This window comes from Phocoena sinus, chromosome 11, assembly GCF_008692025.1.
Source record: "Phocoena sinus isolate mPhoSin1 chromosome 11, mPhoSin1.pri, whole genome shotgun sequence".
Classification (NCBI taxonomy): Eukaryota; Metazoa; Chordata; class Mammalia; order Artiodactyla; family Phocoenidae; genus Phocoena; species Phocoena sinus.
This window is the reverse complement of record NC_045773.1, coordinates 74,260,105-74,276,058: the sequence shown is the minus strand read 5'-3', so window position 1 is coordinate 74,276,058 and position 15,954 is coordinate 74,260,105. Positions and strand designations below refer to the sequence as shown.

General features: G+C 47.8%; 1 protein-coding gene across 2 annotated transcripts in view; it reads left to right on the top strand.

Annotated features, from left to right (window-relative positions):
- Positions 1–15,954, top strand: part of CLIC5 (chloride intracellular channel 5) — a 164,984-nt gene that overhangs the window by 113,140 nt on the left and 35,890 nt on the right. For both annotated transcript variants that reach the window (XM_032647614.1, XM_032647615.1), the window contains exons 2-4: positions 1,192–1,301; positions 5,096–5,221; positions 13,036–13,142. In XM_032647614.1, coding sequence (XP_032503505.1) covers positions 1,192–1,301; positions 5,096–5,221; positions 13,036–13,142 — 343 coding nt within the window. The remainder of the gene's footprint in view (positions 1–1,191; positions 1,302–5,095; positions 5,222–13,035; positions 13,143–15,954) is intronic.

The window sequence follows — 15,954 nt, the reverse complement described above, 5'->3', positions numbered from 1 at the left end:
ATTCACATCTCTGCAGGCTACTCAGAGGTAAAGATAGACCTGCCTTTCAGACAAAAAAAAAAAAGAAATCTGCTGTTTTGAGGAGGGTACTAGGAAGGGGAAATGTGGAGAGCAGAAGTGTGCAGGTCCTCAATAATGCTATCTGTCATGCTTTCCTATGTGCTCCCATCTCATCCCCCAGGCCACCCCACAGGAGGCCATAAGCTTCTGAGTAAATGCAGTTTTGAATCCCCTGTGTAATTTCTTCCAGTGCCTTGTACATGGTCAATATGTATTCGTTGAGCAAAAGGATAATTTAACAAATGAATGGTTTATTGACACTAGGTCAAGTAGTAGTCAGAACCTAGTGGGACATTGAGTAACGTCTCGAGCCTGCTGACAAGATAGAAAGACATAGGGTCAAAATCTGAGGGTCTGTACTCACGACGTCTTCATGGAGTAAGGACCAGAGGGTAGAAGATAAACGACAGAGGAACATACTTTGGTGAGGTATAACCAAAGAAAAGCATTTCTTTGGTTAGAACTGGTTTAGAGCTATCCTCAGAATGGACTGATTTGAGAGATATACATTGCCGGTGAGTGGAGATATTCAAGCATAGACAAGATGATTACTCAAGAGTATAGAAGTTGGTCCGACATCATTTGTGTTAGACTATGTGATGCTGAAGGTCTCTCTTTTTTTTTTTTTTTTTTGTGGTACGCGGGCCTCTCACTGTTGTGGCCTCTCCCGTTGCGGAGCACAGGCTCCGGACGTGCAGGCTCAGCGGCCATGGCTCACGGGCCCAGCCGCTCCGCGGCATGTGGGATCCTCCCGGACCGGGGCACGAACCCGTGTCCCCTGCATCAGCAGGTGGACTCTCAACCACTGCGCCACCAGGGAAGCCCTGAAGGTCTCCTTTTACCCCGAGATGCAAGGGTTCAATGGTTTCAGAAAGTTATGACTCTCCATAATCACCATGCTGGAAACTCACATTCAGTTCTACACGTGTTTATCGAGCCCTTACCCTGTGCCAGGTGTCACCTTGCATAAACATTAGGAAGACAAGGATAAATCTTAGAGGGCAACTTTAAAGTAAGGCTGGGGCGTGGACTTTCGGTTCTGCCCAGACTGGTGTCTGGCTGTTACAGTCCTATATTCCTTCTCGCCGATGTGCACAAGCTAACTCAGGACTCTGGTGCTCTTCTTTCTAGGCTGGAATCGATGGGGAAAGCATTGGCAACTGTCCCTTCTCTCAGCGTCTCTTTATGATCCTCTGGCTGAAAGGAGTTGTGTTCAATGTCACCACTGTGGATCTGAAAAGGTAAAGCAATATGCTTCTCTGCAGGAAGAGAGACTCTTCCACGAGGGAGGGCGAAAACCTCGAGGCTCCCAGCAGCCTCCTGCTCACACCTTGCTGGCCAGAGCCCTAAAGCCCTAGTTACAAGGGAGGCTGCAAAAGCGAGCAACACCCTTGGAACAGAGCAAGTCCCGATTAGCAAGGAAGAAGGAGGGAATGGACAATGGGTATCTCGACTGAGAGTGTCTGGCACAGAGATGGGCGCAGCATCTAAAAATCTGGGAGGGAGCCATTCTGGTCCTACTAATGCCCCCAACCTAGGGGACCCCAGCCAGACTTCAGGTGTGAGAGGTTGAGTTTCCAAGGAGCTGGGATCCAGACTATTTCTCCCACTATGTTCCCATCTTTAGAACTCCTTAGTGTGAGAGCTCTGGATTAGAGACTGGGATGGAGAGTTACTAGTGTTCTGCTTTTAAAGTGCAGTTGTAATAGCTGTTGAAAATACGGGCATTGTTCACCATCACAAGCCACACCGTTTCCATCTTTATTCTCTTTCCCCTCCTCCTCCTGTCCTTTAAATGCGGACTGGCTCAGGCTCCCTCCCTGGGTCTTTATCACCTGCCACAGCTTTCCCCCAGTGAGCTTAGCATACTCTCCCTGTCACCTTGATGTCAATTATTCCATACCCAGAGCCCTGCTCTCTTCTAGATATTTCCACTTGGATTTTCTGTCATCACTTTGAAATCAGTGTGTTCAAAAATTGTACCTTCATTCTCCCTTTGGATTGGGGTCCCCTCCTGAACTCCTTTGTTCTTCCATTTTTCTAGGCACTGAAACGTTTCCAGCTCCCTTCTCTTGCCACCCCCATTGTCCATCAGTCGCCAAGCCCAGGGCATTCTCTCACCCCGCTGTCTCTTACTTCCAGGCTCTCTTGTCCATTCCCAAAGCCCACACATGGTGTGGGTCCCACCACGGGCAGCTGGACTGTTTCTCTGTTCTTCAAACTGGTCTTCATCCTTCTGGTTTCTGTCTGTCTCTCTCTGATCCATCCTTTATATTATCATAAGGATAGTCTTCCTAAAATAATCCTTTCATCACGTGGCTCTCCCTACTCAGAAAACCTCCTGACGTTTCCCGTTGCCTGCAGCGTAAATGCATCTGCAGCCCTCCTTTGTCTTTGCCTTGGTTCTTCCCAACATTATCTCCCAGGACCTACCTGCCTCTGGCGGGCTGGACCACCTTCTGCTGCCCTTGTCCCTCTGGCCTCCAGCCGTTGCCTGGGATGCTTGCTCTGTCTCACAGAGGCTCCCTGTTTTTCCTGAATGGAGAGATGGTGCCCAGCCCCCAGAAGCAACCCCCTCCCCTGGGAAGCTTCCCCCTCCCACCCTACCACTCTCAGGCAAATCTATCACTCAGCCTCCCTCCAGACTCACCCAGCATCTATGGTCCGTTTTGCATCTCACCAATTTACGATATCTGCAATCCCGATGCTTTACAACTAGTGCATGCTTTCCCATAAAAAAATCACATAAAGTGTAACCCTGTGAAGGAGATCTTATTTCTTCGTTCTATAGGAGGAAACCAAGACAGACACATTTAAATGACTTGTCCAAGGTGCCCACCTGGAATCGGAGGGGCTGCCACTAAAACCCCAATCTTCTTGGTTCAAATGGCACGTTCTTCAGGACACATCAGTTATGCAGTTTGTCTTGTCATTCGCATCAGACCTTCAGTTCCTCAAGGGCAAGTCGAGATCATGTTTTAAGTTTCTTTGTATCTGCCACAGCAGCCAATGCATCCGTTCGGGGCCCTGACTAATTTCTGTTAAATGAATGAAAACACACACGAAATGCAGACATTGTCTGTGACAACTACAGAGAGCAGACTTTCCTGCAGTTGGAAAGATTGGCTTCCTCCAGTGGAGAATAGGAGGCCTTTGGAGTATCATCTGTGAAAGTAGACTCGTGTTTGTCTGGGGATCAGAATGGGAGAGGGAACCATCCCAGCATTCCTTAGATCCTTGCAAGGCTCTTTCCTAGCTGTCATCACATCCGATCCTGCCAACACCCTTTGAGGTGGGCCAGTCAGGTATCACGACTCCAGTTTTATAGATAAGGAGAATTGCTTACTGAAAAAAAAAATTATATATATATGTGTATATGAATTAAGGAATTTAAAAAATGTATGATACAGTGAAGTTTAGCAATTCCTAATAAAACGAATTTCTTATCCTGGCACCACCATGAATTGGTGGAGTGACCTTGAATCTTCTCTTTTCTGAGCCCGTTGCCTTACCTGTACAATGGGAATAAAAGTTATGCCTTGTTTCTAGAGTTATTGTGAGGATCTGATGAGGCAGGCCATGGACCACTTGCATGGTGTAGGGCTGGCTTCTAGCAAGAACACCGCACATGCTGGCTCTCCTTAGCATCATTCTGCCCTCAGGGAGCTGGCAATCCAGGCAGGGAAGGAGAACTGATATACATTAAATAATCTGTAAGTTAGACTTGGCAATATGTAATTAAGTTCTAATTACATAATTTCATAACTACTGAAGAGGGTCAACAAAGAGAGGGGGCCACCCCTGACCAGTGTCCACTGGCAATGTCAGCTGAGCTCCAGCGGTCAGGGCAGTACTTCCCAAGGATGCCAGACTCCAGAGCCCGTTGTTCTCTTGAGTCCTAGAAAAAGAAAATCATCCTTCATAATTTCTGGATCTTTAAGCCACAGAGAAGTCATTGCTGAAAAATAAAATCAGTATAGATTTTCCCTCCCTGCTGAGAACCCAAGCATTGCTGCCTTAGGTGAGCTTTCAAAAACAGGAGGAGAAGGTAAAGAATGTGTGAAAGAAAGAACACTCACAAAGCAAACACAGGGACCAAGGAAATTCGATTTTAGAAATGCTTTTCTCAGTGTCAGTTGTCTGAGGAGTTCCAAGTGCCATAGAAGGCAGCTGGAGAGTGTGCGTGTTGGGCGAGGATGTGGGAGGGGCACCTTAATTGAAATTCTTCTCTTCCCCTCACGAGCTGATTATGCCAGGAATGTGTTTCATTACAGACTCCTCTTCCCTGTTGTTTACTCCTTTTGGGTTCCTCCATCTAATGTTTTCCACGCTTGCCTCCCACAGGAGTGTGGCATTCTCAGAGAGAGCGTTTGGGGTGACTGATGGTCCATCCCTGCCCGGGGAAGTTTCCATCATTATTTCTCCTTTTCCTCCCTCTGTCCTCTGTGCAGCTTTCTCCCTGCCCACTTCCCTCCATCCGTCCGCCCGCCCTTCTTCCCCTCGCTTTGCTCCATCTCTGCACCTCCATTCTGACCGGCTGTGGGGAGCCCAGAAGCTCAGCCTTGGACGTGAATAGGGGCCCACGGCAAACACAAGGTCACTCCCTTCCCATTGCGCAAACCTTAAAGAACAGAGAAGATCGTTCTTCGTGTAAAAGCGTGACTGAATTCATGAACGTTTAAAGTTTGGGATTCTGCCTCGTGCATTTTTGTAAAGCTGGTGGGTGAAGGACCTTTTGAAAGCAAAGCCCAACTTCCTCTCTGGGTATCAGAAGCTTGGCTTTAGCTTAGATATTCACCTGTGATCACACTGCTTTTTCAAAGTCCATCCGACTTGCTCCTCTCTCACTGAATCCCACCGATCGGATATCCTGTGTCACACCACATCCTTCCAGAATCTCTCCGACCTCCTCTGCCCTACGCCTCACACCGGGTCTGTTTTTGCCGACGGGCGTCTAATGGACAGTACGCCCTGGGCTTCCCTGTCCGTGAAGCACCCTGGTGTAAGCCACCCCTGAACCTTGCTCTCTCCACAGAAAGCCAGCCGACCTGCACAACCTCGCCCCTGGCACCCATCCGCCCTTCCTGACCTTCAATGGAGACGTGAAGACGGACGTCAATAAGATCGAAGAGTTCCTGGAGGAGACTTTGACCCCCGAAAAGTAATGAGCTGCTTGTTTCTGGAGCTAATGACAGGGAGGGGGTCCTTGTGCTTTTCTAGATCCTGGGGGAGATTTCCAAAGGAGCCTCATCAATCCAGAGCCCAGGACCCTCTTTGCAAAGAGAGAGTCCCGCATGGCCCTCCCCACCCCCAAAGGGATGCCAGTCTCAAACCTGCTCCACAAAGTCCAACCCCAAGAGTTGATGCCCCTTAACGCCAGGTCCCTCGGCCTGAGTGAAGGCCAAGGCTCCCTCATTGCAGAACAAGAGCTGAAAGGCCGACGAAGTGAAAAGTCAGCCAGGAGAGAGGTAATCCCATGACTTAAAACCACACCAAGTTATGAACAAGAGTCATAAATCTGACCCTGTCAGGTCGGAGCCCATAATTAAACATGAAAATCACAGGCTGAAGGCAGTTCCTCTTCTGAAAACAAGCTCAGGGGGAGGAGAGACCAGAGGGCTGTGGGTTCTTGTCCGGTAGATAAGCTGCTCCTGATGGGAAAAAGGAGTGAACAGAAGAGAGGAGAATTCTAAAAGCTGCTGGAAGCTAGACTTGTTCATTGTACTCTACTGAAATCAGGGATTCAAACAATCACCTTTTAAAAAAAAAACTGGAACAATAATATTACATATAGAGTAAGGTGTGCACAGACTTTATCCTGTGGGATAGTCACTGAAAAGCTTTAAGCAAAAGTGTTGGAGAATCCGTTTTCAGGCTTACTTTGGGGGATGGGGGGAGATGGGGAGGGCAGAGGAGGAAAAGCTCCTAGAAATCGACTAGGAGGGAGCCAACTGGTGACGTTCCGTGTAAGATAGACTGGAGGGCTGGGCTAAGGCAGTGACAGGGAAATGGGGGGAGAGGGGTAGGAAGGATTTTAGGACATACTTAGTAGGTAAAATAAGTGGGATTGACTATAAAAATGACCATCTTGCATTTATTTTAAAGTTTTATTTTTCAATTGATATTTATATAGCCCTCACTTAGTGGGCCCTTAAAGGTAGGTGCTATCATTATCCTAATTTGATAGCCGGGGAATCTGTGGATCGGAGAGGTTAAGTAACTTGCCCAAGGTCACACATCTAGCAGATCACTGTTAAATCAGAACTCCCAGTCGTGATCTAATTAAGCCTCAACCATTTATACATTCTTCCTAAAAATGTATTCTCAGCCATCCACATTAGGACAGTTTATCTCCATACTGAGTGTGGGCAATTGCCGCAAGTCCAATAAATGCATTGATTAAATCAGCTGGGCAGCCCCACCCATAATACCAGGCCAGCCCCTTTGCTGAAAAGACCCCCAGGGGGCTCAGCCTCCTTCTTCCTCTCTTGGGACTCAACCTCACTGCTGGCTCTGGTTTGGAATCCAACAACAGAAAATGAATGCTGTTTTCAATAACTAAATAGGGTTTGGACTTTGTCTGGGAGATCCAGAGGGGAAAGTCCACGATTAAGTTAACATTTTCCCTTCTAGAAGTAATACCCGCACGCAGGAGTCCTTGCTTCCATCAAGGCCAGGGAATGGGAATGGGAAACTGAAACAATGCGGAGGATGGATAGCCAGCCTGGTGGGTGGAGGCATGCAGGGTTGGGCTGGGCTGGGCCTGGAGGCCTGGGTCCACTCCTGGATCTGCCAGTGATGCACTGTGACCCCTCGAACCAGTCTCTTTCTTGCTCTCGGCCTCCATTCCCTCCCCTGTGAAAGGATGACCCTTCATGCCCATCTTAGCCAGGCTTCCTCAGTCCCCGTTCAGCGGTGCCTTTGGGGGGCTGTTTCTCTAACTCAGGGCTGTCTAATCTACATCCCCAACAGGACCAAGGGGGCCCATGAGGATCCCCCGCCCCCGGAATTGTATGGCCATGTGTACAGGTAGATTCTTCCAGACAAGGGCCGTGATCAGATTCATCACCATATCATCCGATTCTGGAAAATTTCCATGATCCCTATCAGGCTAAGCTATGCAGGACATAGACGCCGCCTCTTCACTTCTCTCTCCATCAGTCCTGAGCTCTGCTTCATCTGGTCCAGGTCCCTCTGGACTGCAATGTGTGTAGGAGGTTTTACTAAGTCCATTCCTGACGTGTCAGTGACCCTACGGTCCACCGCACCACAGTAGCAGAACCTCAAAACTCTGAAAATGCACAACTCCAGAAGGGCACCAAGGTGGGACCCTAGTGGTGAGACCATCAACCATTTCAGAGCCCCCAGAAGTGTCCTTTAGATGCCTTTGTATGGATCAGACTGGGGTAGGTGCCATAATTACCTCCCAGGAAATGTCAGCAAACCTGTGCTTCAGCCCTGCAAAGGGAGACCGGCTGTTCTGCCCACAGCAAAGCCACCCACCTCGGCTGGCTTCCCACCAACTCTAGCTGGGAGGGCGGTCAGGTGGCCCATGTCCAGAGGCCCCAGGAGGAGGGCAGCCTGGCCTTCTGGTTCTCTAGGGGGCAGCAAAACCCCCGTTTCTGTTCCACAAACGCTGGTCAGCATGTGTTTCTCATCACACTGCTGTTTGTAAAAGCTGCCAGAGAGCCAAGAAATTGTGGGAGCCTTTTTCCCCTTAGCTCTATTTTTTAAAGGAAAAAACCCACACACAAACACTCCAGCAATCTTTTTAAAAGATCACATTGGGTTCCCAAAGCATTTGGTGTCAAAGTGAGGAATCTAGGAAGTCTCAAGAAGTTTCCAAATGAGACGAACTTCCATCCTTCTCCTTAGACTGACCCAGTTAATGCTGCACAGGGAAGCGTCGGGATTATTGTTGACATGCTGCCTTTACCTTTCATCCTCATCCTCGTGGAATGGCCCGAGTTAATGGGATCCAGAAGTGAGAGTCAGGAGACCAAAGTCCAGCCACCTTTCTACACAGCGCCTGTTGTATGAACTTGGCCAAGCCTCGTGCCCTCTCAGACCCTCCCCATTCCCTCATCTCTGAAACTACATAGTCTCTAAGATGCCTTTCAGCAGAAGTTCTATGATTCCACGAATTTTTCAAAGTGCTTTCCCAGAGCTGGTTGCGGTTTGAAGTAAACAGTGGTAAAAATTCAGGGGAGTGAACGGGTAAAGTCTAGTTACATGTCTTGTCATTTAGTCAGTCAACTATCACGCAAGTACTAACAGTGTTCAGAGCCATACCAGAATTGGAAGACACTTTGAATTCATTATTTTAAGAAATGTTTATGGATATTTCATGATAGTAAAAATCACGAAGTTTCTTCTGATCCTCTGGGAGGTGGAGAAGCAGCCTCAGTACCAAGCACAGGATGGCATAGTGGCTGAAAGTACGGTAAGTCCCCTACATATGGACGAGTTCTGTTCTGAGAGTGTGTTCTTAAGTCCAATCTGTTCATAAGTCCAACAAAGTTAGCCTAGGTACCCAACTAACACAATCGGCTGTATAGTACTGTTCTGTAATAGGTTTATAACACTTTTCACACAAATAATACATAAAAAACAAACAAACACAAAAAATAAAGGAAACATTTTTAATCTTGCAGTACAGTACCTTGGAAAGTGCAGTAGTACAGCACAACAGCTTGTGCTTCTTAGCGGTACCAGCTACATCACTGCTGCTTTTACGCTTGCTTCCGGACATCCGGGGCTTGCAATAAAGATACCGTACTCTATACAATACTATACAGTAAAGTATAGTAAAGTACACAGAAAGCACAACCACTTGTAGAGGATGCATGCACGTGACAGTGTACGCCAGACACGTGAACTAACTTACATGATTGGACATGCGAATGCACGTTTGCATCTTTGAAAGCTTGCAGCTTGAAGGTTCGTATGTAGGGGGCTTACTGTATGGGCTTTGGAGTCAGACTGCCTTGGGTTCTAATCTGAACCACCAGGTTGTGCTACACCGAAGTAACTAATTGACCACAAAATCTCAGTAGCTTAACAGAATACAGGTTTATTTCTCACTCGTGCAGAGTCTGAGTGGGTAGTGTGGCCCTCTTCTATTTTGTAGCTGTTGAAATACATTTCTTCCAAGACTCCTTCAGCAGGGAAAGAGGGAGGAGAAGGATGACGCAAAATATTTTTAAAGCCCAGGGTTATGAGTGGTTACATCACTTCTCCTCCCATACTATTGGTCAGGATCCAGTCGCATGACCCCAACCTATCTGAGAGGGAGGGGCAGGGAAATGCAGAGAGGCACATGGGTATTTAATGAGCATGTGTGGTCTCTGCTGCAGATAAATGACTCATTCCCTCTCTGATCATCAATTCTCACATCTATAAACTGATGACGTCATGTTGATCTCGAGAGACTATTATTGAAGATGATACTGCTTAAAACCTAGTGGCTGACGTAGAGTCAGAGCTCCTTATATGGCAGCTTGAAGAGCTAGAGAGGTCGGTGCCTCTTTTGTGACCGTCTCCCAGTAATCATAAAAACAACTGGTGAGCTTAGGTCTTAAATCCACGGTTCCCGGGGTTGTCTTTTTGTGAATAAGCCAGACCCCATCCACCTCCAGGGATCATTTGTTTAAGTAGCAGGGACAAGACAAGGCAAGCTCACAGTTCTGGAGCAGAAAAGTCAGAAGCATTAATCCGCTTCTCCAGTGAGGGTTTGGTGAGGTGAGGAAGCAGGAATAACAGAGAAGGGAGAGACGGGACATCCTTCCACTTTTCAGCTTATTTGAAAACGGAGGGTCAACACTCAGGCTGCCAGAAGAGCCCCTGGAATCAGCAGAGGTCACCCCATGAGGGCGAGATGACTGTTTCTCTTTTTCTCCAGTGTATCCCCAATGCCAGGGACAGGGCTTGGCCCCTGGTAGGTGCTTACTGTATGTTGGTTTAGTTGCATGGAGTCCTTTTGTTCAGGGGCGTGGTGGCCTATGGTTAGTCAGTGAGACGTCTTTGGGGACTCTAAGCCAATCAGAGCATTTCCATCTGCAATCCTATCTTATTTTTTTTTGCTACTATTTACAAAAAAAAATTGTTTTGATGAGTGGCCAACTGTTTTACTTCCCAGAATGAAGCTTAAGTGCATATCTAAAATGAATGCATTTGAAATAAGATATCTTAAAAACAGAGTGGGGAGAAATTTTCATTATTGAGAGCAGGGGTTGGCCAACTTTCCTGGAAAGAGCCAGGGAGCATTTTTGACTTTGCGGCCATATAGTCTTAGTAGAGTAAAAGCAGCCATAGACAATATGTAAGTAAATGGATGTGGCTGTGTTCTATTTGTGAATGCTGAAACTTGAATTTCATATTATTTTCACATGTCACAAAATAATATACTTCTTCTGATTTTTTTTCAATTATTTAAAAGTATACAAAGTATTCTTAGCTCATGGGAGGTACATAAACAAATGTTGAGCTGGATTTGGCCCATAGGCCATCATTTGCTCACCCTTGAGTTAGAGAAATTGCCGATCTCTTTGATTGTCACCAGATGACATCACAATCTTATTTCAAAGATGTTTCTATAAATGAAGTACTATTTGTTAGCCTTTTAGAGAAACAAAATGTACCCTGGAACCCACTTATTTGCATATTTAAAATGCAGTGTAAATATGGAGCTAAAATAAAAGTACTTAACATCCGGTACAGTAGCTGCCCCAAATCTAGTTACCAAACTCTGTAAGGTTAATATATGAAGACACACTTCCCACAAGGACAGTCTTCAAGTGGGACATTATGCTGTAAAGTCAAATCTCGATGAATCATAGTGCTTAGAAAACAGGACGGCACTCGCATGGTCTCCCTGAACACATGGCCCTTTTTTTTGCCTGTCTTGGATTTGCTGCCACCCAATCATGTTTGGCCCACACTGGCCATGAAGAAACGGTCAGATTAGTGGAAGTCTGATCAAATGATGGCATAAATAAAAAAAAAACCAACAAACCCAAAGGAAAAATGCATTATCTAGGCCCTTCTCTCTTTACATTATTGCCTTATCAAGCAAAAACAAGGAGCACTTGGTATATATTAAAATAATTTAAGACATTCCATTTTAAGAGCATGCCTAATTCTATGTGAGAAAGCCAAAATAGGGATGGATGATCCTAAATTCCCTTGTCTTGGAAGATTAACCCAGCATCCTGCAGGAACAATTGCTTTGTACCCCAAGTCAGAGCAGATGAATTGACGATTCTCAGGGTATTCAGGAAAATATGTGTGCAGAACCTGTGCAAAGCGCCCCCTCCTGGTGGTTGAGGGGAGTTCCTCCATGGTGCTCAGCCCAGCTCCAGGGGGTGTTTGAGAGATTGGAGGGTAAACAGCAGAGTCGGTGAGAGGCCACAAGACATGGAACTTAAGATCTGGGCTTCCAGAGTGAAACTGCCTGGGTTGGGCTCCTGGGTCTGCCACCTGGGCACGTGAACTTAGACGAATTGCTTAGCTTCTCTGTGTCTCGTTCGTCTTCTGTGGGAAATGAGGCTAATGACAATACCAATGAAATTGTGAGGAGTAAATGATGAAACTGCGAAGGGGTTCGAACAGTGTCTGGCACGTAGTGGACACAGTACAAGTTACCTTTTGCTGATATTGGAGAAGTGATGTGATGCAGTGGGAGGGTCACTGCTTCAGCGCCCCAAAACTGGGTTCTCAGGGTCCCTCCACTATTTATTCCCCACGAGCCCTCAAATAGCCATTTAACGTCTCTGGTCTCTGGTTGCTTCCCCATAAAATGAGGACGATAATGCCTCTGTATCTGACTCTTGGCAGAGGGCTGGACCCAGTGGCTTTCCGTGGACTCGTCCAATGGCAGTACCTGAAATTTGACAGCCACCTCATGTGGCCCAGGAGTGGGTGGTCCTAGCTAGTGGTCAGCGGAGAAGCCAAAAAATGAAAGAACACAAAGACTTGTTACAGGCATTTTGGTTCAAGTTATTTAAAACATTAAACCAAAAAAAAAGATTTTGCATTTTAAACATAAAGTAGCCAAATAGTTTTCAGTCCACACTATTCACCCAGAGATCACAAAGGTCCACATACTTGGTGATAATGATGACGAAGCAGTTGTCCCCCGTCTCCTCCCACCGTTGCCTGGCCATCCATGTAAAATGTTTGTGAAATAATATTTTTTGAAAATTGGAATGGCTTGTTTTGATGGTGCCAGTGGGGTCAAAGCAAGTTTGCCTCATTTGGTCTCAAGGCCAGTAGGAGAGAGCCCTAGCCCCAGTTTGCCTCTTATACTCTTCTGGCTTCAAAATGGAAGAATGCATGAGGGAGAGGCGCTGGGTCATTGCAAATATATCTCCATGCCTGGAAATAAAACAATTGTAAATGCTTGTCCCACTGACGTAGCCTGGTAGTTTCTGCATCTGATTCCTGCACACAAATGAGAATATTTCAGAAGAGGACCATTCCTTTCAAGAGATGATTTCGAGGCCTCAGTGCCGAGGTGCCTAGCACCTTCTTGCTCCTAGAGTTAGCTCCATGCAGCTAGGATTGTAATCGCAGGCCTGGCAGTGGATAGTTATTTTAACACGGGTTGGGGAAAAGTCTGGGACCCCACCTGATGCAGAGGAGAACTCACTGAGAATTTTGACTAAGGCCTGGGCATTGCCGCATCCTTGTTGGCGGTCCCAGGAAGAGAATACACCCTGGACCCTCTGAGTGGTGCTCTGCTTTTCTGCCCACAGGCTGCGTTCCTGGGCAGTTCTCCACACCTCACTGGACTCTAGTTTTCTCTATCATTAGAGATGCAAGTGCCCACCTCCCTAGAGGATGGGTTGGAAAAACACCAAAAGATTTGTAGATCCTGCTAGAAACAAGAGTGTTTCCCGCTAGAAACTCATCGTGAGGTGATGGGAAGGGGGTCTGAGTTCTCACTGACCCTAGAACACTGGTCTTGCATTCCAGGTACCCCAAATTGGCTGCGAAGCACCGGGAATCCAACACAGCGGGCATCGACATCTTCTCCAAGTTCTCCGCCTACATCAAAAACACAAAGCAGCAGAACAACGCTGGTAAGTGGTTCCCTTCTACCCAGAGACCCTGGTGGCACTGTCCCCTGCCCAGGGCATCTTCAGATGCTCAGACCAGAGAAGCAGCTGGAATCAATGCTTTTATTCACTCGCCCTGAGGCCCCCTTGATGCAGGAGAGTGGGTGGTAGATCTTGCTTTCCGGCCAGTGCAGGAGAAACGGCCAGTGAGCCTTACTGTGGAACTGGAGGAGGGATGCAGTTTGTGTTCTGAGCCTGCCATAGCGCACGTCATGATACACCGCACACAGCGTCCTGCCTCGGCCGTACTACTGTCTGTTTGTCCCCAGTTCATGACCCTGCTGCGCTCACAGGAAGTCCTGTTTGGAATAACACATTGCGGCTTCTAGGGGGTTGACCAGAGCCCATGGTGGGACAGGGCAATCACCGTGGTGGTAAATGCTCAAGGCAGAGCCCGGCCCTCTCCATTCCCCCCAACGGCAAGTGCAGAAGGTGCTGGGAAGCCTCTTCTCCAAGCCTGGCTCAGCCTCCACCCGGCCCTTAATTTCTAGCATTGGCCATGGAACTCAGACTTGGTTCTCTTCTGGTGCCTTCTCAGAGGGGTTCGAGCTCCTCATTTAAGCTGGTAGTACTTTTAGTCCCTCACTTGACTTGGTCCTTTAAGCATGAGCTGAAGCAATTTGAATAGAACTGTCACATCGAGCATGTGTAACTTTAGAACAGTGTTAGCTCCTGTGAGGAGAAGGAAGAAGGATGAGGAAGTTTGCTTGCCGTCCGAATAGGAGGATGGAGCCCAGTGCTGAGCCAGGCAGAGCAAGGGCATCACGAAAACTTCGTGAATGAGTGAGTGAATGAATGGTGATTGGCTGGACAGCACTTCTTGAGTCTTCATGAATGAACAAGGAACTGAATGTATATCAGACGAACACACAATGGCTCCTGAAACAAGGTGGTCCATTTGTTTGGACCACCTTGGAGCTAACTGCTGCAGGAGCTCAGAAGAGAAAGACATCTCTTTGGACCAAAGTGACCAGGAAAGCCAGCCTGGATGAACTTTTGGCAGGAACAGTGGTGTGGTGGGAAGTAAATGATCCAGTTAACAGCCGCTGTGGAACTGGATCGTGCCATGCACAGAACTAGATTCTAGAAAAAGAACTAGAAAAAGACACGCAGTCTTCAAGGCCTGACTGGTACAGAAGAAAAGGCTTAAGTTCACAAAAATAACAAGACAAGATGTAAATGGTGGCTTCATCAAAGGGAGTCTGATTATCTGCCCTATGAGAGGAGGAGAGTATCTGCCAAAGGGGTTCAGGAGTAGGAAGGATTCACCTTTGGGTCATCTGAGAAGATTTCCTGAAGGGGTTTCACCTGGGTGGTGAAGATCCAGGGGGAGTCAGTTGGCTGGAAACATAGGATGGAAGACGTGGGGAGGGTGAGAAAACTCCAGTGACAGAGACCAGAGAAGCATCTGGAGTCTGCAGTGCCAGCTGGGGGGACTGGATTTTATCCGTGGCAAGGCAGTCATTAGAGGTGCATGAAGAGGCACTGCAGCGAGAGTGGCCTTTTAGGGACAAGAAAAAGGAGAAGCATGAGGGAAACCTTTTAAATGTACTCAGCGCTTTTGCTTCATTGATGTTTGCAGCCTGTGGTGTGTTGAGTATCATCCCGCAGTCTGTATCTGCCTGGGACCTCAGAATGTGACCTTATTTGGAAATAGAGTCTTTGCAGATGTAATTAGGTAACGGTCTCGAGATGAGATGATACTGATTTAGTGTGGTCCCTAAATCCAATGACTGGTGTCCTTAGAAGAAGAAAAGGGGACACACAGAGATGGGGGTGGGGGCATGTGAAGACAGAGCAGGGCTTACAGTGCTGTAGCCACAAGCCAAGGACCGCTTGGGGCCACCAGAAGCTCAAAGGGTCAAGGAAGCATCCCCCCCAGAGCCTTGGGAGGGTACGTAGCCCCGTGACATCTTGACTTGGATTTCTGGTCTCCAGAACTGGGAGAGGAGAGATTTCTGTTGTTTTAAGCCACACGGTGGCTTAAATGCAGTGGTCCTCTGTGGTGGCAGCCCTAGGTGGCTAATGCAGCCCTCACAGCCATCGATCGTGTGAAAGGCAACCCCCACCCTCGCCCTGCTGCAGACACAGAAGCAATGGGATGGCAGTGGCTTGTCCTCGCCCCCAGGGCCTAAGCTGGCTCTCAATTCCAGTTTTCAGATTCCACATCCAGCGTCCTTTCAGCCGCAAATATCTTCCTTCATAGCCGTTGAAGCGCCAGCAGACAGATTGTCTTAGCCGAGCCTTCCAGACTTCTCAGGTTGTGAATGGTATTTACATATGAGCCGTATTTATAGTTCTCCTGCCCCCAAAGCCAAAGCAACCACTGAACATCATGTATCGGTCTCTCGTAAACTGAACACTCTCCAATTTTCATTGTTTCCGCTTCTTCTGTTTTACCCTGTTTTCCTCTATGATGGGTTTTGCGCTTGTGACTCCTTCTCCCCTAAAACTCATTTGCACATTTCAAAGCGCCAGTGTTTCCCTTGTCCCCAGTTGCCTGTCCCCCAGATCACAGTCCTCTGTGCTGTTCGCTCCTGCCTTTTAACAAGACACCAAGTTCTTCCTTCAGTGTGACTATAGCTTCCCCTCCCGCCCCCTTCGCTTTTCTTCCCCAAGCCCACACCCTCAGTCACGGTCAGCTGGTCAGCTGGCTCCACAAGTTCTTAGGCTCAGCCAGCCAGCACCCGGAGCTCCGGTGGGCCCGTCCGAGAGCTGGCACCACGGCCAGCTGGCACCACGGCCACCCCACCCAGCCGCTGGCCTGTGAGACCAT